The following is a 22,018-nucleotide window of genomic DNA, read 5'->3' on the forward strand; positions in this document are numbered from 1 at the left end:
AAAAATAAAATTACAGAATACGAAAGTGATACATTTTAAATCATAGAGTATTAAAATAAAAAAGTACGAAGCTACATGGGTACTATTTGAAGTTTTTTCTAAATTTTAAAATGCTAAAATATACCGATTGAATAATAATTGCATTTCGATCAACCGAAATATTTTTATTTTTTATTAATTTGATTAAATTTTTCCTAGTTGTGCAACTACACGTGAGTGGAATTTCCACGTAGTTAATTTTCCTTTACGGTGGATTCTAATTACGAAATTTTATTTATTTATTTTTGTAAAAAAATTGAAACGAGAACCTCAACGGTTCACGGATGACGTGGCGGACCACGTCCACGTTAAAATGTCTCTCCGAGGGGTCGATCCCTACGACCCTATCTCTGTTTTTAACCCCAACCCAACGGGTGGGAAAAAAAAAAAAAAAGAAAAAAAATCCGCGGGTTTCTAAATTCTCTCTCCTCTCCTTTTATCGATCCTCTCTCTCTCTCTCTCTCTCTCTCTCTCTTCTCCTTCGATTCTCCGCGAGGATTCGCCATGGAGATCTCTATTCACCCTCTCGATCACAACCACTGCTTCCACTGATCACTACAACGTAGCTCTCGAAGAGAGAGAGGGGGCGAGGGAGGGGGTAGAGAGGGAGGAGGAATTGGGTGGTGTCGCCGCCGCAATGGATCAGGAGATGGGGACGAACTCGGCGGCTCAGCAGGTGAGACGATCTCGACCCCAAAGATCAGGGTTTTTTCGATCGGGGATTTGGGATTTAGGGATTTGGAGATTGGGGATATTTAGGGTTTCTCCTCTTTTTTAATCATGTGAGCCTCGTTTTTTTAAGTATAATTATAATACGGTTGGTTGTCGTTATCTTGTTGATATCGTTAGATGATGATTATAGAATTGTGATCAATTGATTTGAAATGAGCGATTGGTGAGGGATAGCATGTTGATGATTCGTTACGTAGGTCCTCTTGTTCGTTAAATGTGTTTTTCTGAGGATTAAGCACCTTTAATGATTGAGGTTTTGGACGTGTAAAGGCTTTGACTTATATTTCATTTTAGGATAATCTGGGGAAAAAGAAAGGATTGGTATGAAATAGGAGTCGAAGATAAGTTTCAAGAAATGATGGGAACGAGCGGTTTACGTAGTCGGAAAAGACTCTTGGCCGAAAAAGAACAGACCTTGTTTATATTGTGGAAGGAAGCTTTGGATCAGAAATTAGATAACATTCTTCCGAAGAAATGATGCAGAGTGCCAAATCTTGGGCTTCTAATTTTGTTTGGAAATATATTTTGTATTTTGATATATCAGAGTTTGCTGTGCAGAATTGTAGGTTATACGCTGACATGCCAACACATAATGTATGTATATATATGTTCTTGTATCTACATCAATTCTACACCAGTTGTCTGTGTTTAGAGTAAATTCCATGCTGTTTGGTTTTCAACTACTTGCCGAAAATAACTTCCATATTCCACCCGTATTCTTGACACATGCAGTAGAACTAGATCACTGATTGCCTATTTTCCTTTGTTCTTGCAGCTTCAATGGAAGAGCTATGTCAGAAACTTACTTCTCTTATCATATCAGAGCTTTGGTGTAGTATATGGTGACTTAAGTACATCTCCGCTTTACGTGTATAAAAGTGCGTTTTCTGGCGGGCTAAAGAATTACCGAGATGAACAGACAATATTTGGAGTGTTTTCCCTGATATTTTGGACCATCACTCTAATTCCACTTCTGAAGTATGTTATGATAGTCTTGATCGCTGATGATAATGGTGAAGGTTGGTCATTGATTTTTGTTTTTTTTCTTGAGTAACGGATAAATGAAGTTGACTTAAACAGAGTGCTTAGGCTTGTCTTGGCACCTAATGTTTCTAAGATCCCACATAAGCTCTGACTGTGTACTTAAGCTCAGAAAGTTTATACTAACCTGAGCAATTAATCTTGGGTGGTTTGTCAGATGAACCTTTTGGAATAAACATGAAATTCATTTGTTTGATGAGGAAAAAAGAAGTTTATTTAACTCAAGCTGTTAACAAGTTAAGCCCGAGCTTCTTGATACTTTCTCAGTTTGTTTGCAATGCTGCGTATATTTTTAATTTTTTTAATGTTATTCCATTTAAGCAGCTACCCAAAATGTTGGAAATTTGTGCAGGAGGAACATTTGCTCTATACTCCCTTCTTTGCAGGCATGCAAAATTGAGTTTGCTTCCTAACCAGCAGGCAGCTGATGAGGAACTCTCTACATATTATGGGAATGGAAACACGACTCGCCATGTTATTTCTTCTCCATTGAAAAGGTTTTTGGAAAAGCATAAGAGGCTGAGAACTTGCCTGCTTCTTATAGTTCTATTTGGTGCCTGCATGGTAATCGGTGATGGTGTTCTCACACCAGCTATCTCAGGTAAGAGTCGTTATTTCTTTCTTCAATCTGTTCCTTTTTGTATGTACTTACATGGTTCAATTGGTTATGATCTTGCTTACTCTATGCAGAATCACTATATTATATGTTTGTATATAAACTAGATTTTTCTCTTTGTTTTGGCTTGTTGTTTCAGTCTTGTCGTCCATTTCTGGGTTACAAGTACGTGCCAGTGGATTACATGATGGTATGAATTTACTTCTCTCTGTACCATTGCCTCTTATTACCTTTCATTGACAATATAAATGCGCTGCATACCAATGCAGTCTGGCTCTATCAGCTATTTGATCCTTTCTGGCTTAAATTTTATTTCTAAGCTTCTTTTTACAGACATTCCAATTGAAATTAAAATGATTCAGTTTTGAATTGGCTTCATATGCCTACTTTTAGACCTGCACCGGTCTACATCTCTTTTGGTTTTGGACTTTCAGTTGAAGCTTTGAATAATGATTATAATTGCCCTCTGTCAATTGCATATGACTGCATAAAAGTTATTACTGTCTTGAAAATTTATGCTTGATACACAGGTGCAGTGGTAATCATTGCATGCATTGTGTTGGTTGGACTTTTTGCCTTACAGCACCGAGGTACTCATAAGGTTGCCTTCATGTTTGCACCTGTTGTCATCATTTGGCTCTTATGCATCGGCATGATTGGTCTGTACAACACCATTTACTGGAACCCCAGAATTTGTCGCGCTTTTTCTCCGCATTATGTTTTTAAGTTCTTCAAGAAGACAGGGAAAGATGGTTGGATTTCTCTAGGAGGAATACTTCTTTCTATTACAGGTGGATGGCAGAACCCTCCTCGTGTTAGGCTTTCTATTTTCTCATATTTCATCCATAAGAAACACACTATTTATGTACTTCTAATGTCTGCAGGTACGGAAGCTATGTTTGCTGATCTTGGCCATTTCACTGATGCATCTATAAGGGTATGTGAGCTATGTTGGTTCCATTGTAAGAATTTTCTAATATCAACATAAACAGAACTTTTGAAAGTATCACAAGAAGTTGCCCTGTGATGTGACTAACATTATAAAAAATCTATTAAAGATTTTTATATAAATTTCACTTATGAACCCAAACCATATTCTTTGTGTTTTTGTTCCAGATTATTTCCACTGTCATTGGGCCAAGTTATCCAAATCGTCTTATTTTACCTTTCTGCTTGGCAAATGTTGGCACAGTTAATTTCTATATTTTAAAGTAATTATATGCTCTTTTAGGCATGCAATTTTAGGCATGCAACTAATTACTATTATTTGAAACTTTCTTGGAGAAAAGTTCGAAAATTTGGTGAAATTGATTAGAGTGGCACCCTTTTAGGTATCTTTACTATTACTAATCTTTCAATTGACCAAATTTATATCTATAAATTACATGAATGTAGCTTATAGCATGTAGAGCTAATAAGATGTGTCCATAACTTCATATTACATTTTGATTTTTTTTTTTTTTTATACATATAGTAAAATTGAGATATCATTTTAGACAAAACTAATTACCCTCAAAATTAAGATTTGATTTCTATAAATTTTGAGAGCTCAATGTTGAACCTACGAGCATTTCAAAGGGAAAAAAAGAAAAAAAATCTCTAGAAACCCTATCATAAGATTCTCCTGAATTGCTATATGTCACATGCAAGTGTTTCTGCAGTTTTGCTGTATTTTTATATTAGTTACCTTGTAAAGTAGAAGACTACTTTTTTTTTTTCTTTTAATTAAAAGACACTGACAAACTAACTATGTTTTACACTTTAGGAAATGCACTTTAAACCTTAAGTGAATTATGGGTTCTGTAGTCAAATGCTTGTTCAAGCAAACCAAGCATAACTCTGACTATCTTTAGTTTTTCTCCTCCCAGCATAGTAGTGTCAGAAAAAAAAGTAATGCTTGAAAAGGCTGCAGAAAGTTTTCCTTTGCATCTCTATCCAGTCCTTTCATATGTTCTTTAGTTAAATCTTAGCCTAGTTTTACGTGGCATGGCTTTTCTAGTTGTCCTGCTATGTGTTTTGATGTTTCTTTTCCATGTGCAGAATTATGAAGTAACTTCTAATATGTGATAAAGTACTTTTCCTTTCCACTTGTTTTATTGCCGAGGCCGACAAATCTTTGCTTTTCCATTTGTTTTATTTGATATTTTGCATTATTTTACTCCAGCTTCTGTTTTGTGCAGCTTGCATTTGTGACTATCATATACCCTTGTCTGGTGCTGCAATATATGGGCCAAGCAGCATTTCTTTCTAAACATGTCTTTGATGTGCCAGCGAGCTTTTATGAATCTATCCCTCGTAAGTCTCAATCTTTTCTGTTACTTAAGAACAGTTGTTGTATTCTTGGCTGTAATAATTTTTCGATGTCATTTATTTTGCAGAACCTGTATTTTGGCCTGTTTTTGTGGTGGGTACTCTCGCTGCAATTGTCGCAAGCCAAGCTGTCATTTCAGCAACATTCTCAATCGTCAAGCAGTGTCATGCTTTGGGATGCTTCCCTCGTGTAAAGGTTGTGCACACCTCTAGGTGGATCTATGGCCAAATTTATATACCTGAGATAAATTGGATCCTAATGGTTCTTTGTTTAGCTGTCACAATTGGTTTCCGTGACACAACCCTTATTGGAAATGCTTATGGTAAGTTCGTGCTCACTCTGTGATAAATAGGTTGGTAGTATACACAAACTGCCACGTTGTTCGTACAGTATGTTAACTGTAGTTCTTCCTGTGTTTCTTATGTGGGTTGATTACAAACATAGTCTCTGAAGGTTGACCCCGACTTCAATTAAGTTTCGTCTAGTTTTAATTGTGAAAATTTAGTCCTGGAAGTTTATTTTGCATAACAATTAAGTCTTTCTGTTAGTCTGCTCTCTGAAGAAGGCACCACATTAGTCAAAAGCACCATTTGAAACTCTGAAAATGAAATTGAAATTGGGTGAACTTTTGGAGCTAAATTGTTTCAACTAAAACTGTGAGGATGAAATTGAAAGCAAGTCAAACTTCGTGGACTAATTTGTTACGACTGTACAAAATTGAAATTCGAGTCATGCTTCAGGGGCCAAATTTACAGTTGACCATTTTTATATCTCGGATGTGTACTCCTTGAGGTGTCTCTTTATTTTTTCTGAGCTTGCTTTCCTGTTCTACAATTTCAGGTATCGCTTGCATGACTGTTATGTTCGTCACCACATGGTTGATGGCGCTAGTCATTATCTTTGTATGGCATAAGAATGTCATACTTGCCCTGCTATTCCTCCTTTTTTTCGGGTCGATTGAGGGCCTTTATCTTTCTTCCTCGATCATGAAAGTTCCCCAAGGAGGGTGGGCCCCCCTGGTACTCTCCTTCATCTTCATGTTCATCATGTATGTGTGGCACTATGGTACACGGAGAAAGTACCAATTTGACCTTCAAAACAAGGTTTCTATGAAGTGGATCCTTACTCTAGGCCCCAGCCTCGGGATAGTGCGCGTCCCTGGAATTGGACTCATCTACACCGAATTAGTAACCGGGGTTCCTTCTATTTTCTCCCATTTCGTCACTAACCTCCCTGCCTTTCATCAAGTTTTGGTTTTTGTGTGTGTGAAATCAGTGCCTGTTCCATATGTTCCGCATGACGAACGGTACCTCATAGGGCGGATTGGACCCCGGCCCTACCGAATGTATAGATGCATAGTCAGGTACGGTTACAAGGACGTGCAGAGAGACGAGGAAAATTTTGAGAACCAGTTAGTGATGAGTATTGCCAAGTTCATCCAAATGGAAGCGGAGGAAAATTCCTCCTCGGGGAGCTACGATACGTCTACTGAAGGAAGAATGGCTGTTATAACGACCGATGATTCTCTCGGCGCGAGTCTGGTCATGAGAGATGCTGAGGAGAATATGGGCGGCAGCAATTCGATCGCCATAAGGAGTAGCAAATCGGAAACCCTGCAGAGTTTGCAATCTGTGTACGAGCAAGAATCGCCAAGCGTGGCCCGCCGCCGCAGGGTTCGTTTCGAGATTCCAGATGCAGGGTACATGGACTCGCAAGTGAAGGAAGAGCTTTTGGCGCTCGTAGAGGCTAAGCACGCGGGAGTTGCGTATATCATGGGCCACTCGTATATCAAGGCTAGGAGGAATTCCTCGTTCTTGAAGAAGTTCGTCATCGATGTCGCCTACTCTTTCCTACGAAAGAACTGCAGGGGTCCTGCAGTGGCCTTAAACATCCCTCATATTAGTCTTATTGAAGTCGGTATGATCTACTATGTGTAGTTGGGTGATCAACTGCCAGAGTTGATGGGAAAATACCAGACGGCGACAGAACAAGGTAAGCTGTTAAGTTGTGATACATGACTGAATGTATCCTTGTTACTAATCGATTATATCGCGTATTCTGCAGTGCAAAGAGAATGGATCAGTGCTTCTCAATGCGGTCGGGTGTAAATGCCTTCCCGGTTGGTGATTCGGAGCAAACATGCTAATGCTAAGTCGATTTAAGAGAGCTTTGTATATGAAACTGCTATGTTGACTTCATGGTGCTTATTTGCGACATTATTGGAGTCATGTTTTTTAATGCTTGTAGCCAAGAAGAGGTATTTCTCATGTTTATATATGGATCATAAGCTTTGAGTATTGGGGCAGCATACCACCTGTTCTAATTATTTGACTAATCAGTGTAGTTCATATTATTTCTGATAGACATATTGATTAGTCTATGTAAATTAATGATCAACAAAATGTGTGGTGCTGCATCTCTTTAGATTTACTTTGGATTAAAACATAGGTTTCCACATGGATTTACATCAAAAGGCCCCTTAATGTGGGAAAAATTTTATCACATGATGTTCCAATTATTATTTGACTAATCTTTTATTACCCCCATGGTGGTCCAATTATTGGTGCCCTTAATATAAAAGTAGGGTTTTGGCTATTGGTATATAGAGTTTAGATAGGCCTTTGTGATAAATTGTGATAAATTTGTATGTTTAAAGGGATCTGAATGATAGATTTATATGTTTAAAGGATTATAAATGATATTTTAGGGTCTCTAAGATTTTGAAAAGGTCTATATGGTATTTTAAATTTTTAGAGGATTATCTTTGAAATTCTCCTCCCCACCCAAAAAAAAAAAAAAAAAAAAAAAACATGAATCTATTTAATGCAGCAAAGTAGGCATATCTGAAACTAAATTAGAGGGAGATTTTTTATTTTTTTCCTTTTTTGGTTTTTAAACATAGAGAGAGATTTATACTTAAAACATCAATTGCAATCTCAAATAAATATATTTATATATTTAAATTTAATATTCTACAACACTAAGTAGTCGTATCCCTCTCTCCCTTCTAGGGTTCCAGCTCCAACTCATCCGTAGAAAAGGTCCGATTTTTCTTTTTCTTTTTCTTTTTTTCCCTTTTCTCTTAGTAATCACGTATTAAATTAACCCTTGCCATGAACTCTTCTTTCTCCTTGATATTAACTCGCGAAAAGTTAAAAAGAAAAAAAAAAGAATTGTTCTTTCCGAATTATTCAAGAAAGTTTTTGAAGAACTATTCGTAGCTAAATTAGGTTATACATGCATTGCTGTAGTTGGATGAAAATATGTTGGAGGAGAAGAGGGATTCATCATGTCCTATTGCATATTTTATATATACAATTCATATATTTTGTTTTATATTTAGTTAATTCAATAACTTTATGGATCTATTTAGATGTTACATTAAATTAATGATTGCAACGTAGAAATTAATTCTTAGTCTGTTCTAAATAAATTAATATTTATGTTCCGCCGTAGAAATTATTTTGTCTGATCATATTTCTCATTTATTTATCAATTATTATTGCAAGGCTCTTGAGTAAATAAAAAAAGATACAGTATTGTATTCATGGCCACGAGGCAAAAGTGCTCGGCCTCGCCTCACTGGTTCTGATATCAATTGCAACGATCCAACCTGCTAGACCCCAATAATCTCACATCGAATAAAAAAATAGTTCTGATATCAATTGCAACGATTCGATCTGCTAGCAATAATAAATTGCGGTGGCCGAGGCTTTTCCCGGAGCGGCGGGTCACCCCTCCGACTGCGCTCTCATCACCAACTTCTCGAATATGGATAACATATGGAAGAATTCTTTTTTTATTTTTTTTTTATATCGATGAAAATATAACATTAGAAGCATAGGTTTACAATTGTTGGCTTAAATGGGCAACATCCTGCCCTGCGGTGGAATTTCAGATTATCCGAGTCACGTTCGAAATGGCACGTGATTGAATTGAATCTATTCATGTTGGAAGTGACGTAAGACTGGTTAGGCCTAGTCACAATAAGATCCGTAAGCATTGTATCTGTATATTTTAAGTAAATTAGTTTTATATTTCTAATTGTTAGAGTTTTGTGATTAATGGTCAGCGCTAACGATCTACTACTTGGAAGCTCATAATAACATTCCACTAGAATAAGGACAGAGTTAGGGAGTTATTTCCCCCGAGAAATGGAATTGGGGTGATATCTAAGCTAGAAGTGTGGACATGTTGCTCTTATGAGCTATGTGATAGTTTTTGAAGGGCTAAATTGCCTCAAACATTAAGCTAGAATTGTGAATTTGGGGTTAGTTTTATGTTGGTATTTTAACTCTTTTTTAGAAGCCGAACATTCGAACAATTTGAGCTAATAAATTGCATTGAATCAAATTTATCTTGGATTATGTATTTCTCCATTCTATTCCTATGTTAACTTGAAATTGCGATTCCAAATCATCATCCGTTATAAGTAACAGATTTCGAGAGCGTATCATTGCTTACAAAATATTATTACTTATGGATGTTGGATACGGATGTTGCATTATTATTATTATTATTATTATTATTATTATTTTTATTTGGATAAACTTCAATTTGACCCTTTAATCAAAACTACCCTTTTTTTTCTCACAAAAAATATATATATGTATAATTTTCTACAAAATCAAGTAATTGTTCATTCCCTCCTATGGTTTCGTCTCCAATTCATGCATAGAGGTACTTTTTTTTCCCCCCCTCTTTTAGCCATGATTAAAATTTAATTTACAAATTAAGCTTGTTGGTTTCTGTTCTTTCTCCTTCATGTTAATTCAAAAAAAAAAAAAAGAAAGAAAGGTAATAGCAGAGCGATATAATTCGACACTTGGAAAATCCATGATCATAGTTCTTGAAATTTTTTGTTGATAAATTTTTTAACAACTTAATTAGGTAATTAATTAACAAATGAGTTCGTAATTTTTTTCTGAAATTAAGTAGGTTATTCAAAGAATTAAAGATGGAATTTTAATATTGTTGCTCGTATTTTGACAGAGAAGATGGATTTGTCACGCGTTAATTATATTGCATTGATTGGCGCATGTTTTGAATATAAGATTTTATAATTGCGTTGTTTAATTTTTGTCTCTATTGATCCGACAATTTACGGACGCATTCAGATGTTAGATTAAGTTAATCGATGGATAACTTTTGCATTACGAGAATTTAGTTTTTAGTTCCTTGCATGAATCTATCTTGTTTTAGTATAATAAGAACGGCACGTTCTGCCTACGATGTGATTTATCTTATATCGGGTCGTACTTCTCATTTTCCGCTTATCGCAAGGTTCTTGAATATAGTACAGCACAAAATTACGATAATTTTTCTTATTGTGATTGCAACGTAGAATTTAGTTTTTAGTATAATAAGAGCAACACATTCTACCTGTAAGGTGATTTATCTTATATGCGGTCGTACTTTTTGTTTTCTGCTTATCGCAAGGTTCTTGAATATAGTGTAGTAGTCATGGCGACGAGGCGAAGGTGCTCGGCCCCGTGTCGCTGGTACCGAACGGAGAGCGGTCGCCTCACGTCACGCAGGGAATCGCTGTGGTCGAGGTTCCTTCCGGAGCTACTGGAGAAGGTCTCCGATCACCTGCCGGTCCGCGACCTCATCGTCTTCCGTCAGGTCTGTCGGAGCTGGCGTGCAGCCCCCTCCGGTCGTGCTCTCATCACCAAATTCTCCAAGAACCATCGCTGGTTCCTCGTCTACGGGCGCGACGGCCGCGCGGAAAGCAGCAACCATGCCTGCTACTTTAAAGACCCCTGCTATCCGGATCACTGGTGCACCGTCGTCTTGCCCGATCTCCGCGGAGCCACCTGCCTCGTGTCGAAGGGAGGGTGGTTGCTTGCGCACCGCGATCGCAGTCTCTTCTTCTGCAACCCTCTGACCTTCGAGAGAATTGATATCCCTGGTTACCCGAAAACGGAGGTGAACGAGCGAATGTGCATCTTCCTATCATCTCCGACCGCCCCCGATTGTATTGTAGCCGTTCTCCGATGCGTCGATTCGTCAAAGTTAGAGGTTGATTCGTGCTGCGTCGGTGAACCGTCATGGACGACGAGGCTCGTAGAGACGAACTGCGTCTGGAGCAATGAGAAGAAATTGGCCCGCATCTGCAACTGCAGCGACCACGATCCAGGCAACTGCGTCTGGCGGAAGGCGGTCTTCATCGCCGACGCACACGTCTCGGTGGCCTACGATCTAGCGACAGGCAGAGTCTTCTCATGGAGCGGGGGGTCGAGTGACATGCGCTCGAACTCTGGTCGGTCGAAGTTTGAAGTGCGCACGGAGAGCTCATTGTTACCGAGCGGCACGGTGATGGTGTTCGAATTGTTGATCTGCCCATTCGTGCGAGTGAAGGGGGAATTGATCGACGAGGAAGTTGCTGTCGTTACCCGTCGCAAGGAGGAGGAGGAGGAGGAGGAGGAGGAGCAGAAGAAGAAGAACAAGAAGCAGCAGCAGCAGGTATTGAAGGCCGCATGGCTAGAACCATGTCTCGGCGATCATTGGCGGAACAAATGATGTCTCTTTCTTTTGATCCAAAAAATAGATACACACATGCAGTAGCATTAGAAGCATAGGTTTGTACAAAATAGTTGTGAAGAAACTGGGCTTTGTTACACTCAAGGATTCATTAGCATTTTACTTGGAAACTTGTAATAACATTCATCTGGAATAAGGAGATCAGGGGCCCCAGAAGCAAATGGATAAGACCTGGCAAGAGAAGTTGAAGTTGAAGTTGCTGCTCTTTTAATGGGATGATGTCTAGCTAAGCTAAAATTGTGTACATGTTTGCTCTCTGAGGTTTGTTGCAGATTTTGATGGGGGTAAATTGAATTGCATCAAAACTGACGGCGCTTTAACCAACGCTTTCAACTATGACGATAGATTAAATTAAGATACTTTTAAGCATCATTAAATATAAAAAAATAATATCGATCGCTTGATAAAAATTTGAATGTTTCAATAAACAGTAGAAATCAATCATTTATTATTTACTTATTTTGTGATCCGAATATATATTTTATTTATCTGATTGTCGCCATGCACAAGTGAAAGTGAGTTTCACTCCAACACTCCAAAACCCACTACTCCGCTATTTCTAAATATTTAGCAATAAATTTAGCTGTAAATGTGAATCAACTAGAATTCGAACTCGGGACTTCAGGTACCAACCACCAAACCTTTTGTCACTTGCTCTAGGGATGGTAGGTGCTTTTTTTTTAATTGTTAAAACAATATTATTATAAAAGTAATCTATTATCTATTATTATAATCATGAAACTACATAATAATACTAGGTGATAAGATTAATATTACATTAGACGAATATAATGAAATCATAAGGTTACACCCATGCACCCATGTGACATTTCAACAGGTTTATATAGTTCTTTACATATGCACATGAGCCTCTTAACACAAAGGCACGAAGGAACGAATAGGACTTTTCAGACGAGTGATTCAATTAAACATTCCGAATATAACAGTACAACATTGGATTCATATACCTGATACAGTACATGTTCTTATTAATGAATTGCTTTATATGCATGAAAAAGCAGGTGCATAACAATTAAAGCTTGTGGAGAGGCAACATCCAACAATTAAAGGATTTGGCCGATTTGATTTTTTTTTTTTTTTTTTTCGCTTAGAAGGGTTGAATTAGATACCTGCTCCTCCAAGAAGAACTCGCCTTTTCAACACATGATGCTTCTTTTCTTTTTTTTCTTTTTTTTTTTTTTCTATTTCCAACCCCATACAAGATCTAGATATGAATACAAAAGGGTGAGCAATTTGAACTCGCCTTCGATTCACCGAACAAAAAATTATTAAGATAAAAGGAGGGGGGAATAGCAGAGTATTTTGCTATGCCTTTTCTTTTTACTGTTGGCTACAGCTTTATTCGAGTGAGAACAAGTTGCAGTGATAAATATTCTATAAACATGAGTATTCATTCTGAAGAGGGGTGATAAACAAGGATCAGTGACCGAATCTTGGAAGAATCAACAATGAATATTGTGGTGGGGAATGACTATCCCGAATTAGAATTGGGATATGATTCCTCTCGAATTTCCTCAGCTCGAGCTAGAGACATGCCCGCCGTGGCCCGTACTGCCGCCACCCTTCGGGAAGACTGAGCCGACGGATTCGGATGGATTTAGCGAAGATGCCGTCACGGTGGTGAAGAATTCAGGCCGTAGATCCGAGGACGAAGAAGATGAAGCCAAAGTGGGAATGGAGTATCCGATTGGATAGGGAGCAACTGGCATGTCGGAGAGTGAAGACGCCGAAGGGTGATAACTTGCAGAACCAATAGGATGATCGTACTTGCATGTCGGCCCAAACTTGCAGAACCCGTGCTGCGCGTAGTATGTGCAAAGCTGAGCACCCTAGGAACAAACGAGGTAAAAGTTCTTGTAAAGCAACACCCAAGCTGATTCAGATGATACTAACAACTACTTACATGCATAAATATGTACATGCACAAACAGTGACTACCACCGTGGAAGCAATAAAAAACATACTGATCAAGGTGTCTTAGAATGTTTTATATGTTTTTCTAGTAGGCCATGATTCGTTTTGGCAATTATCACCGTCCTATAGCGATCTCATTAAAGTTGTTGCAGAACATGACAAACATCTAATGCAATATAACAATGATAGAGATTTGGCACAATGTTAGTAGTTAAGAGTTCAGCTGCTCAAGTAGTCTCCCACATTCTACATAGTTTGTAATGCGTTTCAATTTAGGATTCAACGAGTTACCACAATAATACGAAAGAAATTCATCTAAATTCCTTTAAAGCTGGAAAATAACCCAAATGTCAAGCTGGCTCAAAACTAATTTAGATTCATTAGATCTCAATTTGACTTTCCTAGTCCAAACTTAACGATCTAACTCCTCAGTCGAAAAACAAAAAAGAAAAAAATCACACTAAAATTGGGTCACATCAATTGGCACTTCCCAAGTTTCCATACAAAATTTCTTCAAAATTATAAACTATTATCACTTGTATTCATGACCTGCGTGGCATTCAGAGCTCTGAACAATGAAGAATTAAACAGTTGGTCAAAAAAGTACTAAGCATTCGAAGGAAAAGTAAGAAAAATATTACTGAATAAGCAGGAGACAGCAATGTATCTTTTCGTACTGGAATTTGAGATCCAGCAAGGAAAGAGGACCAGTAGTGGCAAGAATTTCAGGATGCATCTACAATCAGTTTGGGTTCGAATTTCACTCGATCTTTAGACTAATTGATTTAAGTCAGTAGTGTGTTATTTACTCAATTTGAATTCCTTAACTTTTTATTGCCGAAACAATAAAAAGTAGAACCCAATAAGCACAAACAAACGTAACTATAAAAGCGTTCAAACCAACTATATTAACTTATAAAATGAGGTAGCAAAGAAGCTTTTCGATAAAGATAATCATCCCATCAGTATGTCCAGAGTTTGCAACCACAGACCAAAGTTTTAGTGTTATAGCATTCTAGATACGAAAACTAATTGATCTGAAGGTCTTTATCATGATGGATTCCTTGAGTACGATTACAAAGTACATCAGATCACAATGTCATTAAGGTACTGTGCAAAGTTGATGTGAACACTGATGGTACTCAAGCATTGGATGGACAAAGCAGACTAAATAGATTCCATGTGATAGGTTACAATAGGACTGACCAGCCAATTCACGTAAGGGGAAAGCCACTTCTTTCTCACGGTACAAACTTCAGAAAGTACCAGATCATATATGAAGTTCAGGAAAAGAAAACAAGAAAACAGAGAAACAGAACTTATGGGGGAAAAAAATTAGAACAGCGATGCAACAATTTTAGAAGTTCTAATGACAGAACATTTTCTACACTTTACTTTCTTATAAAATCTGATTTGATCAGGTTTGTCAACTTGAAATTTGGAAAATTTAGCAAGCTCATACACGAGACCCCCTGCAAAAAGACAACTTTATTTTGGGCTAGGTTTTATTATACAAAATTGAAATTATTACACATGATAGAAGCTATATTGTTGAGTCTTCAGTTCTCTTCTCTTAGCTCTACTGTCCGGTCCTCAACATATAGGCATTATACAAATTTCTTTGCTATACTTTGGAGACCTAGAATGCTGTTAAGATAGATTAGTGAAGGAACAATCACTATCTAATCAAAGATGTTGTTGTTTGCTCAAGTCAAAAACAAACAATTAGTCAACAAAAGGTACATAATACGTTTCTTTCAGCAGTAACTAATAAGGTTACAATAGGTGCCTCAACCATCAAATGCCATAAACACAAGGCCTCTAGAACATTTTCTTTCACAAGATTCTACGTGGAAATTATTGTCGGTAAGTATCAATTTTCAATAATGAAATCTGCCATAATCCATTTTTAGGATGAAAATAGTGATCACAGGAATCAGCTCCTTTTCTATATATACCACTGAAACTATGCAACATTGAGCAATTGCCATTGCAAAGCTGGCACATGCGGTGCCCCCCATAATCTGTATTTGTTGTATTATGCCCATGCCAGGTGTATATAAGCAAAAACTATTTCTGCACAAATATCCCCGGACTAGCACGAGTGCAAATAAGCAAACTCTTCAGAGGGAAACATGCAAATACCAACTTTATAGGACCATAATTGCAATTTAACACATTTGCAGGGGCATATATGCAAAAAAAAAAAAGAAAAGCCTTTTCTATATCGCAACAGAATAGCAACTTGGAGAGATGCATACCGGACGAAGAGGAAGACCGAGTGGGCTAAGCGAGATATTATTTCTGTGTACATTCCTTCCTGCAGGATGATGGTATTTACATGTAGCTCCATATTTACAATCTCCTGTCCTCATGTAATACTGGCACTCGGGCTGGCCGGGCCGCTCTGGGAAAATCTGTTCTCTTCGGTAACTACTTGAAGGTCCAGAAGAGGAAGCCTCAGGCGCATAGGAACTGGCATAAGCCGGCATAGGCGAAGAAACTTGATGTGATAAGTTATACCCTGGTCCTGCTTGAACCACTTGCTGTCCACCAGGAGTCACCACTGGATTTATAGGTGCCTGCTTTACAAGAAAAAGCAAGTTATCGGAAAGCAGCATCTATATGCAAGTCCTTAACTCTTCTAGCAATTTTAAAGTTCTTAACTTTCTGACTTTTCATACACACCCCCTAGCTTTCAAATTCTACTTCGACGAAAGTCCTCTAAGTGGAACTTAAGAATATTTCATTAGCACTTCTAAATTTTGTCTTTTTTGTTTTTAGTAGTTTTAGCAATCATATGCACATTGCAATATTACATTTTTACCCCTCAGGTAGCATGACATGCTACGCGCATGCTACCTGCTAAGCTTTATATACATACAAAGTTACTAATAGTAGCAAAGGACAAAAGTTAAAACTATTAATAGAAGATCCTTAGATTCCTCCGAAATATAACCAACATGGACTTTTATGAAATAAAACCTTCACTTATGAGGGAATAATGTGAAAATATAAACTCAGAAAACACTTGAAATTATCTGGACAGTCGAAGATCTGCATATAATTAGCGTTCCTATTAGAAACTTCTTCCACTAAATCAGGAAAACTCAACCATATGTTTTTACAGACCGGATAGGGGCTCCAGGCTTGCATTGGTACAACTCCAGGGGAGACCAGCATAGGACCATAAGAGCCTGACATGTATGATCCAGCGGGTACCATCGGAGGCCTGCCGACTTGCCAACTTGCCAATGTTGGGTATTGATGAGTTGAAGGAACCGAAGAAGGCTGCACCGTCGAATAAAATGCTGGTGCAGGCGATGGCACCGAGGGGGCACCAGGTTGCGGGTGATCAAATTTACAAGTCGAACCAAACTTGCATTGGCCGGTCTTCATATAGTAGGAGCACTCCTTCTCACCCTACATTTTGTAGAACCGCCGAAATGATCAGCACACTGGCATAACAAAACATTGTGACAAAGAAAAAAAAAGGGAAAAAAAAAAAACAGAATACATTAAGAAGAGTATTTCCAACCGGGCGCAACGGGTATCCATAATAATTTAACATAACCGGCTGCGCCAATCCAGCTGCTTGTCTTGGGTGATCATATTTGCATGTTGAACCATATTTGCAAGTTCCGGTCTTCATATAATACTGAAAATTATGAACATTGCTGCAGTTTAAGAGAAACAGAACAGCAAGAAATTATCCCACTACAAGCTTTATCAGTATTAAGACTCAACTGAAACTTTTGTTTTTCTTTTTTTTTTTACTTTCACAAAATAAACCTCTACTTAAGCCGCTCCAAATGAAACCCATAAAAACCTAGTACCTCACATACAGGTTGCCCGGATCTCTCCGGATACTCCATTGCTGCAGTTCTTCCAGCTCCGACTAACTAAAACACGAAATGAGAAAGATAATTAACACAATGATCTATAAAGCATCAAGTTCTCATCTTTCTAACTGCAATTGCTAAAGACGGAAACTTTCTTCGCCAAATCAGCACAGCTAATCAAAGCCAACTACTGAATCCAATACGGGAGCAATTAAACGACGCGCATTATTTCTACTGTACTGGACAAGTGGTGCAAATAATTTCCCAAGTATAGTTAAAGTAGAACTGAATTATGCGAGCTCTCACCGGTCCACCGCGATTGCGGGGGTGATTGTAGCGGCACCTCTCTCCGTAGCCGCACGTCCCCGTGCGGATATAGAAGGCGCAATCCGGCGCGCCGGGTCTCTCGGGAAGCTGGAATTCGCCGCCGCCGCCGCCCAACCCCAACCTCCACATTGATTCTACCACATCAAAAACCCAAAAACACAGTGAATTCGCCAGTAACTACCACTAACCATTCCCAAAACACCCAAACCTAACCCCATTCCCCACCCCCACAAAAAGCAAATCCCTACTCCAAACCCCCCCCCCCCCCCCCCAAAGGGTAGGCATAATTGAAACAAAGAAGCTGAGTACCTTCGATCCCCGTATCCGGATCGCGTCCGCTACCCTCCTCGGGGACTTTGCTGCGTCCGTACATCTCCTTCCTCGGGAATCGAGCAGGGTTTCCTTCTGGAAGGATCCGGAACTTCCCGGAGACCTCTCGATCGCGCAGAAACGGGGAAATGGGGACCGATTTTGCGCACCGAAACCGATCGATTCGGTTCTTTTCCCCAAATTTTCCCCTTTTTTTCTCCCCTTTTTTTTTTCCCACTCCTCTCTCTCTCTCTAAGCTGCTCGCTTCTCCTCTTCTCTCTCTCTCTCTCTCTCTCTCTCTCTCTCTACCCTCTTTCTCTCTCCTCGTTGATCTTTTGTTCGCCTCTTTTTCGTCACACGGTTTAATACCCGCCAACAAAAGAGAAGAAGAAAAGTTTTACGGCGACCCCCCTCAATTAAACCTATGTCTGAAACGACGCCCTGCAACTTAGTTATAATATTAAACCTTTATTTAACTTAATAAAATTACAATTTTGGATAAGTCCTAATAATTTCAATAAAGTGTTCAATTTAAGCTGTCGAAGTTTATTTAATTTCATAAATAAAATTAAGCAAATACGAGCAAATAAAAAAAAATCAAAAGTTAATGCGGGGATTTAGAAATAGGATATAGTCAGGGGGGCTCTGTGAATTTATTCCACAGCATTAAATACACCCCCACTCGAACGGTAATTCTAATTCCCACCCCCCTACCCCTCGCATTAAACCGATAAACAATCAGTAGGTCGAATTGGATGAAATTACGAAAATGCCCTCTCGCGGTCGGATCTTTTAATCTGATTGGACGATCCACCCGCTTGCGTGTAATTTAGAGCGCGGGGGAGGGCGCTGCGCCACGTGGCGCGACGTGGGGCGTTGTCGGAGCGGGTATTTATATCGGGTGGTGGGGTTGGACTCCGATCCGGTGGGCTTTCTCGGCCTTGGAAAAGTTGTCGGTAGTCCTACGACTCGTTGAGGAAAAGTTATTTACGTGGACCCGCTGTACAAGTACATGTCGTACACCACCGCTTCGAAATTAAATATTTTTAAAGTAAAATATAATTTATAAAACCATGTTTAAAAATTAATATAAATTATTTGATGGCGATTGCATAATTGAAAGGTAATAATAAATAATTTTACTATTTATAATTTAGTAAAATAAAATATTTTACCTACTAAATATTTTATTTTATTTTATTTTAATTAAGGAGCGCCTTTAGGGATAGTTATGGATACGGAGAGAGACTTTAATAAAAGGTTGTAAGGTCTCGGAGTTAATTATTTTCGGCCGTCCGATCGCGCGCGAGGGAAATGGCGGGCTCGTGGTTTCCCGGCAAAGGCGGGGGCATTTTCGTCATTCGGGATGTCGGAGGGGGAGATGGCGAGCGGTGGGGCCCGGTACTGCTGCTCATCGACGGACACAGAATGCGTCACTGGAAGCCAATGGGAGGGCGACGCGTGGCGTGCGCCGGTGTGGGGCCCAGCCCCGCGGTTTCGACGGTGGAACACCGGCGGAGAGGTGGAAGCTAACGGACGGTCGTGATCGCGTCCACGTGGTCGTCGGAGGATGCGGTAGGTGAGTTAATTTGGGACCGGGGCTGGGTAAATAAATAAAAAAAAATAAAAATAAGGAAAAGAAAAAGAAAAATTTGGGGTTTGTAGCGTTGACCCAATCTTATTGGGTCAAGCAGATTCGGGTGGATTTTATTTTGGCTCGGTTTTAATTTTGACTAATCAACTGTCCCAGGTAATGATAGTTAGATGCGTGGGTCTGGGTCGAGTTGATAAGTCATGATTTAGTGGGTCGGATTTGACGGACCAAATTGACCGTTTCTGGCCCGATTTGGAGTTTGATTGGGGTATTGATACTCTGGGTGGGACCGGATATATAAAACTAGATGAATTAACGGGTCGCGTCGGTTTTAGGATGACCCGTTGGATTGCCTCTGACCCGACTTAGTTAATTTAGGGTCTGCAAAATCTTCAATCAAAATGGGTCGGATCCGTTTAGGAAGTTTCAATTTTTAGTTTCTAGTCAAAATAAATAATTACAGAAATATATATAATATAAACTTTTTATTAATTAAAACCTTTCTACATAATAAGCTTATTAGATTCACTGGCTTTCTATTACTAGCGACAGTAACGACAATATGTTTGAGGAGCAAGGGTTCGGAAAACGATTGTGACACAAGTTTTATTGAAAAAAATCAATTTGACCCCTCTAAAGCTAAAATTTATAATATTTTAAATTTTACTGTAAAGAACTTTTATATAATTTTTTAAAAAAGAGAGAGGCAATGGCCACCGTGAGCCTCACTATGGCTCCGTCCCTACATCCAGATATTATCGGGTCAACCTCGACCCGACCCGTCAATGCCCCTATGTATGCTAATTCGGATCTAGAACCTCAGCTAAAACTAATCATAGGTAGGTATGGAAAATCTATCTTTATCTTAGTCCAATCCGTTTATTAATTCAAATCCTAATCAAATTAGGATCTGATTTCATAACTATTATTATATGTAGCATCTGGATTATATTTTAACCCCCTAATTGTAGCAATTTTAAATTGAGTTCTCCAGTAACCTGTGGCACGTTCCAACATTTTTCAGTTATGAAATTTCTTGAATTTTTTTGCACTTATTAGAGATTTTGGTATAAGAGATCTCTTATTTTGGTACATTGTATGGCGAAAAAGAGAAAATATACTGCACGTTTTTGTTGCTAGCGAAACGGGAGGGGCCGAATGAGGGCTTTATATATCTTGATTATTGATTCCATCAAGACAGTATGATATGTCTGCCACCACGAATGAATCGACCCCGCCGCAAGCTTTTTTCCGACGAGTAGTGATTCATGTTAAAGATTAAATCTATTTAAATTTTATTTTGAAATCAGAATTATAGATTCATGGCTTCCAGCAGACTCAAAAATTTATTGTTAATTACTCCACACTTTCAGTGATAAGCAACTCTCGATTAAGAGACGAAATTTAATGCCAATAATAGATAAAGACCATAGTATAAAGATGAATTTGTATTAATATAATTTTCAAGTATATAGTTTAAGCAAGGGCATACTTTCACTGTATATTAATAAAATACTCAGTTTAGCGATGTGACGGTCAAAAAGAGTTTAAAATTGATTTGCTCAATTTACCGACTTAGCAGTCAAATGTTTAGTTTAAGAACTTGGCGGTCAAATGTTCAGTTTAATTATACAGCCACTGTTGGCATTCGGTTAAATCGAATCGGGTACGCCCATAAGCGGGTTCGATCCGACGGATATTATGTTATCTAATTGGATTAGGATTAATCTCGCTTTCAAATTGGAAAGTTGGTTAGAGATAAATCCTAGTCATATTAGGATAACAATTAATAACCGATTTGGCCTTATCTCTAATGCCATAAGGATTTTGGAATCCCTTATAAATATGCGGGCGATCCCACGTAACGTAATATACGGAAAAAAGCCAAAAAAGATAGAGAATAAGAAAATAATAGAGAGAAACCACATCCTCCATTGATCTATTATTCTAGAGGGACTTGCACGGTGGATTTGCGATCGCGCTCGTTTGTAGTTCGATCCACCGCGAGTTCGTGGAGCGTGAGAAGACATTCAAGGACGATCCGAGGACACGTGAATCAATCTAAACGATCCGGGTTCATCGCGTTGTTGCGCGAATCGCTTCCGAAAAAGGTACGAACGAATACTTCCGCTGCGTTCTACAGCCACACTTGCAACACAGCTCGGGTAAAAAGGCGGCGGATGTGGTGTCATCACAGTCACCTGTCTAAGGTTGGTGAGCTGATAAATGTACATCGCGATAAGATCGAGGGAACATTTAGCGCGTGTTTGGTTCAAAATAAAAAATAGAATCGGAATGAATATCGGAATTAAACAGGAATTATAAGTATGGTTGATTCGTGCTTTCAATATTTTAAAAATTTTGATTACCAAAAAACAATTAAAAAAATTAAAAATTAAAATACAAAATATATATAGAAGTAATTTAAACTCTAGTTTGCACCGCAAAACGTAAAATTAAATTTACAATTTAAATTCAAACTGAAAATTAAATATTAAAGATTTACATCAAAATATTGAAATGATAATTCGAGATTTTAAATGCAATTTTTTTAAAAAAAATCAAAATTTAAAATTGGGTGGACAATTCAAAATATAAAATTAATTTTTGATTCGATTCAAATTCAAACGTACAACTAAATTTAAATTTAACACCCCTTAGGGCATCCATTTTAGTACATTCCAATCGCGGACCCACCGGAATGTGTTGGGTTAAATGAGGAAAATGTT

At 38.4% G+C, this 22,018-nt stretch overlaps 3 protein-coding genes across 5 annotated transcripts; 2 read left to right on the plus strand and 1 right to left on the minus strand.

The window, feature by feature from the left end:
* LOC109708818 (probable potassium transporter 2) lies at positions 423-7,136 on the plus strand. 2 transcript variants are annotated; one of them, XM_020230657.1, is made up of 11 exons: positions 423-715; positions 1,066-1,365; positions 1,547-1,790; positions 2,165-2,413; positions 2,568-2,618; positions 2,959-3,219; positions 3,313-3,365; positions 4,609-4,723; positions 4,807-5,061; positions 5,580-6,731; positions 6,804-7,136. In XM_020230657.1, the coding sequence occupies exons 2-10, from the start codon at positions 1,246-1,248 to the stop codon at positions 6,674-6,676; spliced, it is 2,445 nt and encodes an 814-aa protein (XP_020086246.1). In that variant the 5' UTR covers positions 423-715; positions 1,066-1,245; the 3' UTR covers positions 6,677-6,731; positions 6,804-7,136. The 2 variants fall into 2 exon arrangements, with proteins under 2 accessions (XP_020086246.1, XP_020086247.1); XM_020230658.1 differs by lacking the exon at positions 1,066-1,365.
* On the plus strand, positions 7,733-11,493 carry LOC109708708 (F-box/kelch-repeat protein At1g57790-like). The gene is made up of 3 exons (XM_020230524.1): positions 7,733-7,780; positions 10,193-11,136; positions 11,420-11,493. Exons 2-3 carry the CDS (start codon positions 10,203-10,205, stop codon positions 11,491-11,493), a joined length of 1,008 nt encoding a protein of 335 aa, XP_020086113.1. The 5' UTR covers positions 7,733-7,780; positions 10,193-10,202.
* LOC109709383 (zinc finger CCCH domain-containing protein 6-like) lies at positions 12,369-17,984 on the minus strand. Of its 2 annotated transcripts, none has more exons than XM_020231593.1 (7): positions 17,696-17,984; positions 17,366-17,520; positions 17,054-17,119; positions 16,756-16,875; positions 16,350-16,640; positions 15,479-15,799; positions 12,369-13,132 (listed from the first exon to the last, which is right to left on the minus strand). In XM_020231593.1, exons 1-7 carry the CDS (start codon positions 17,757-17,759, stop codon positions 12,818-12,820), a joined length of 1,332 nt encoding a protein of 443 aa, XP_020087182.1. In that variant the 5' UTR covers positions 17,760-17,984; the 3' UTR covers positions 12,369-12,817. The 2 variants fall into 2 exon arrangements, with proteins under 2 accessions (XP_020087182.1, XP_020087181.1); XM_020231592.1 differs by having other exon boundaries at positions 16,735-16,875.

Source organism: Ananas comosus, linkage group 4, assembly GCF_001540865.1.
Source record: "Ananas comosus cultivar F153 linkage group 4, ASM154086v1, whole genome shotgun sequence".
NCBI lineage: Eukaryota > Viridiplantae > Streptophyta > Magnoliopsida > Poales > Bromeliaceae > Ananas > Ananas comosus.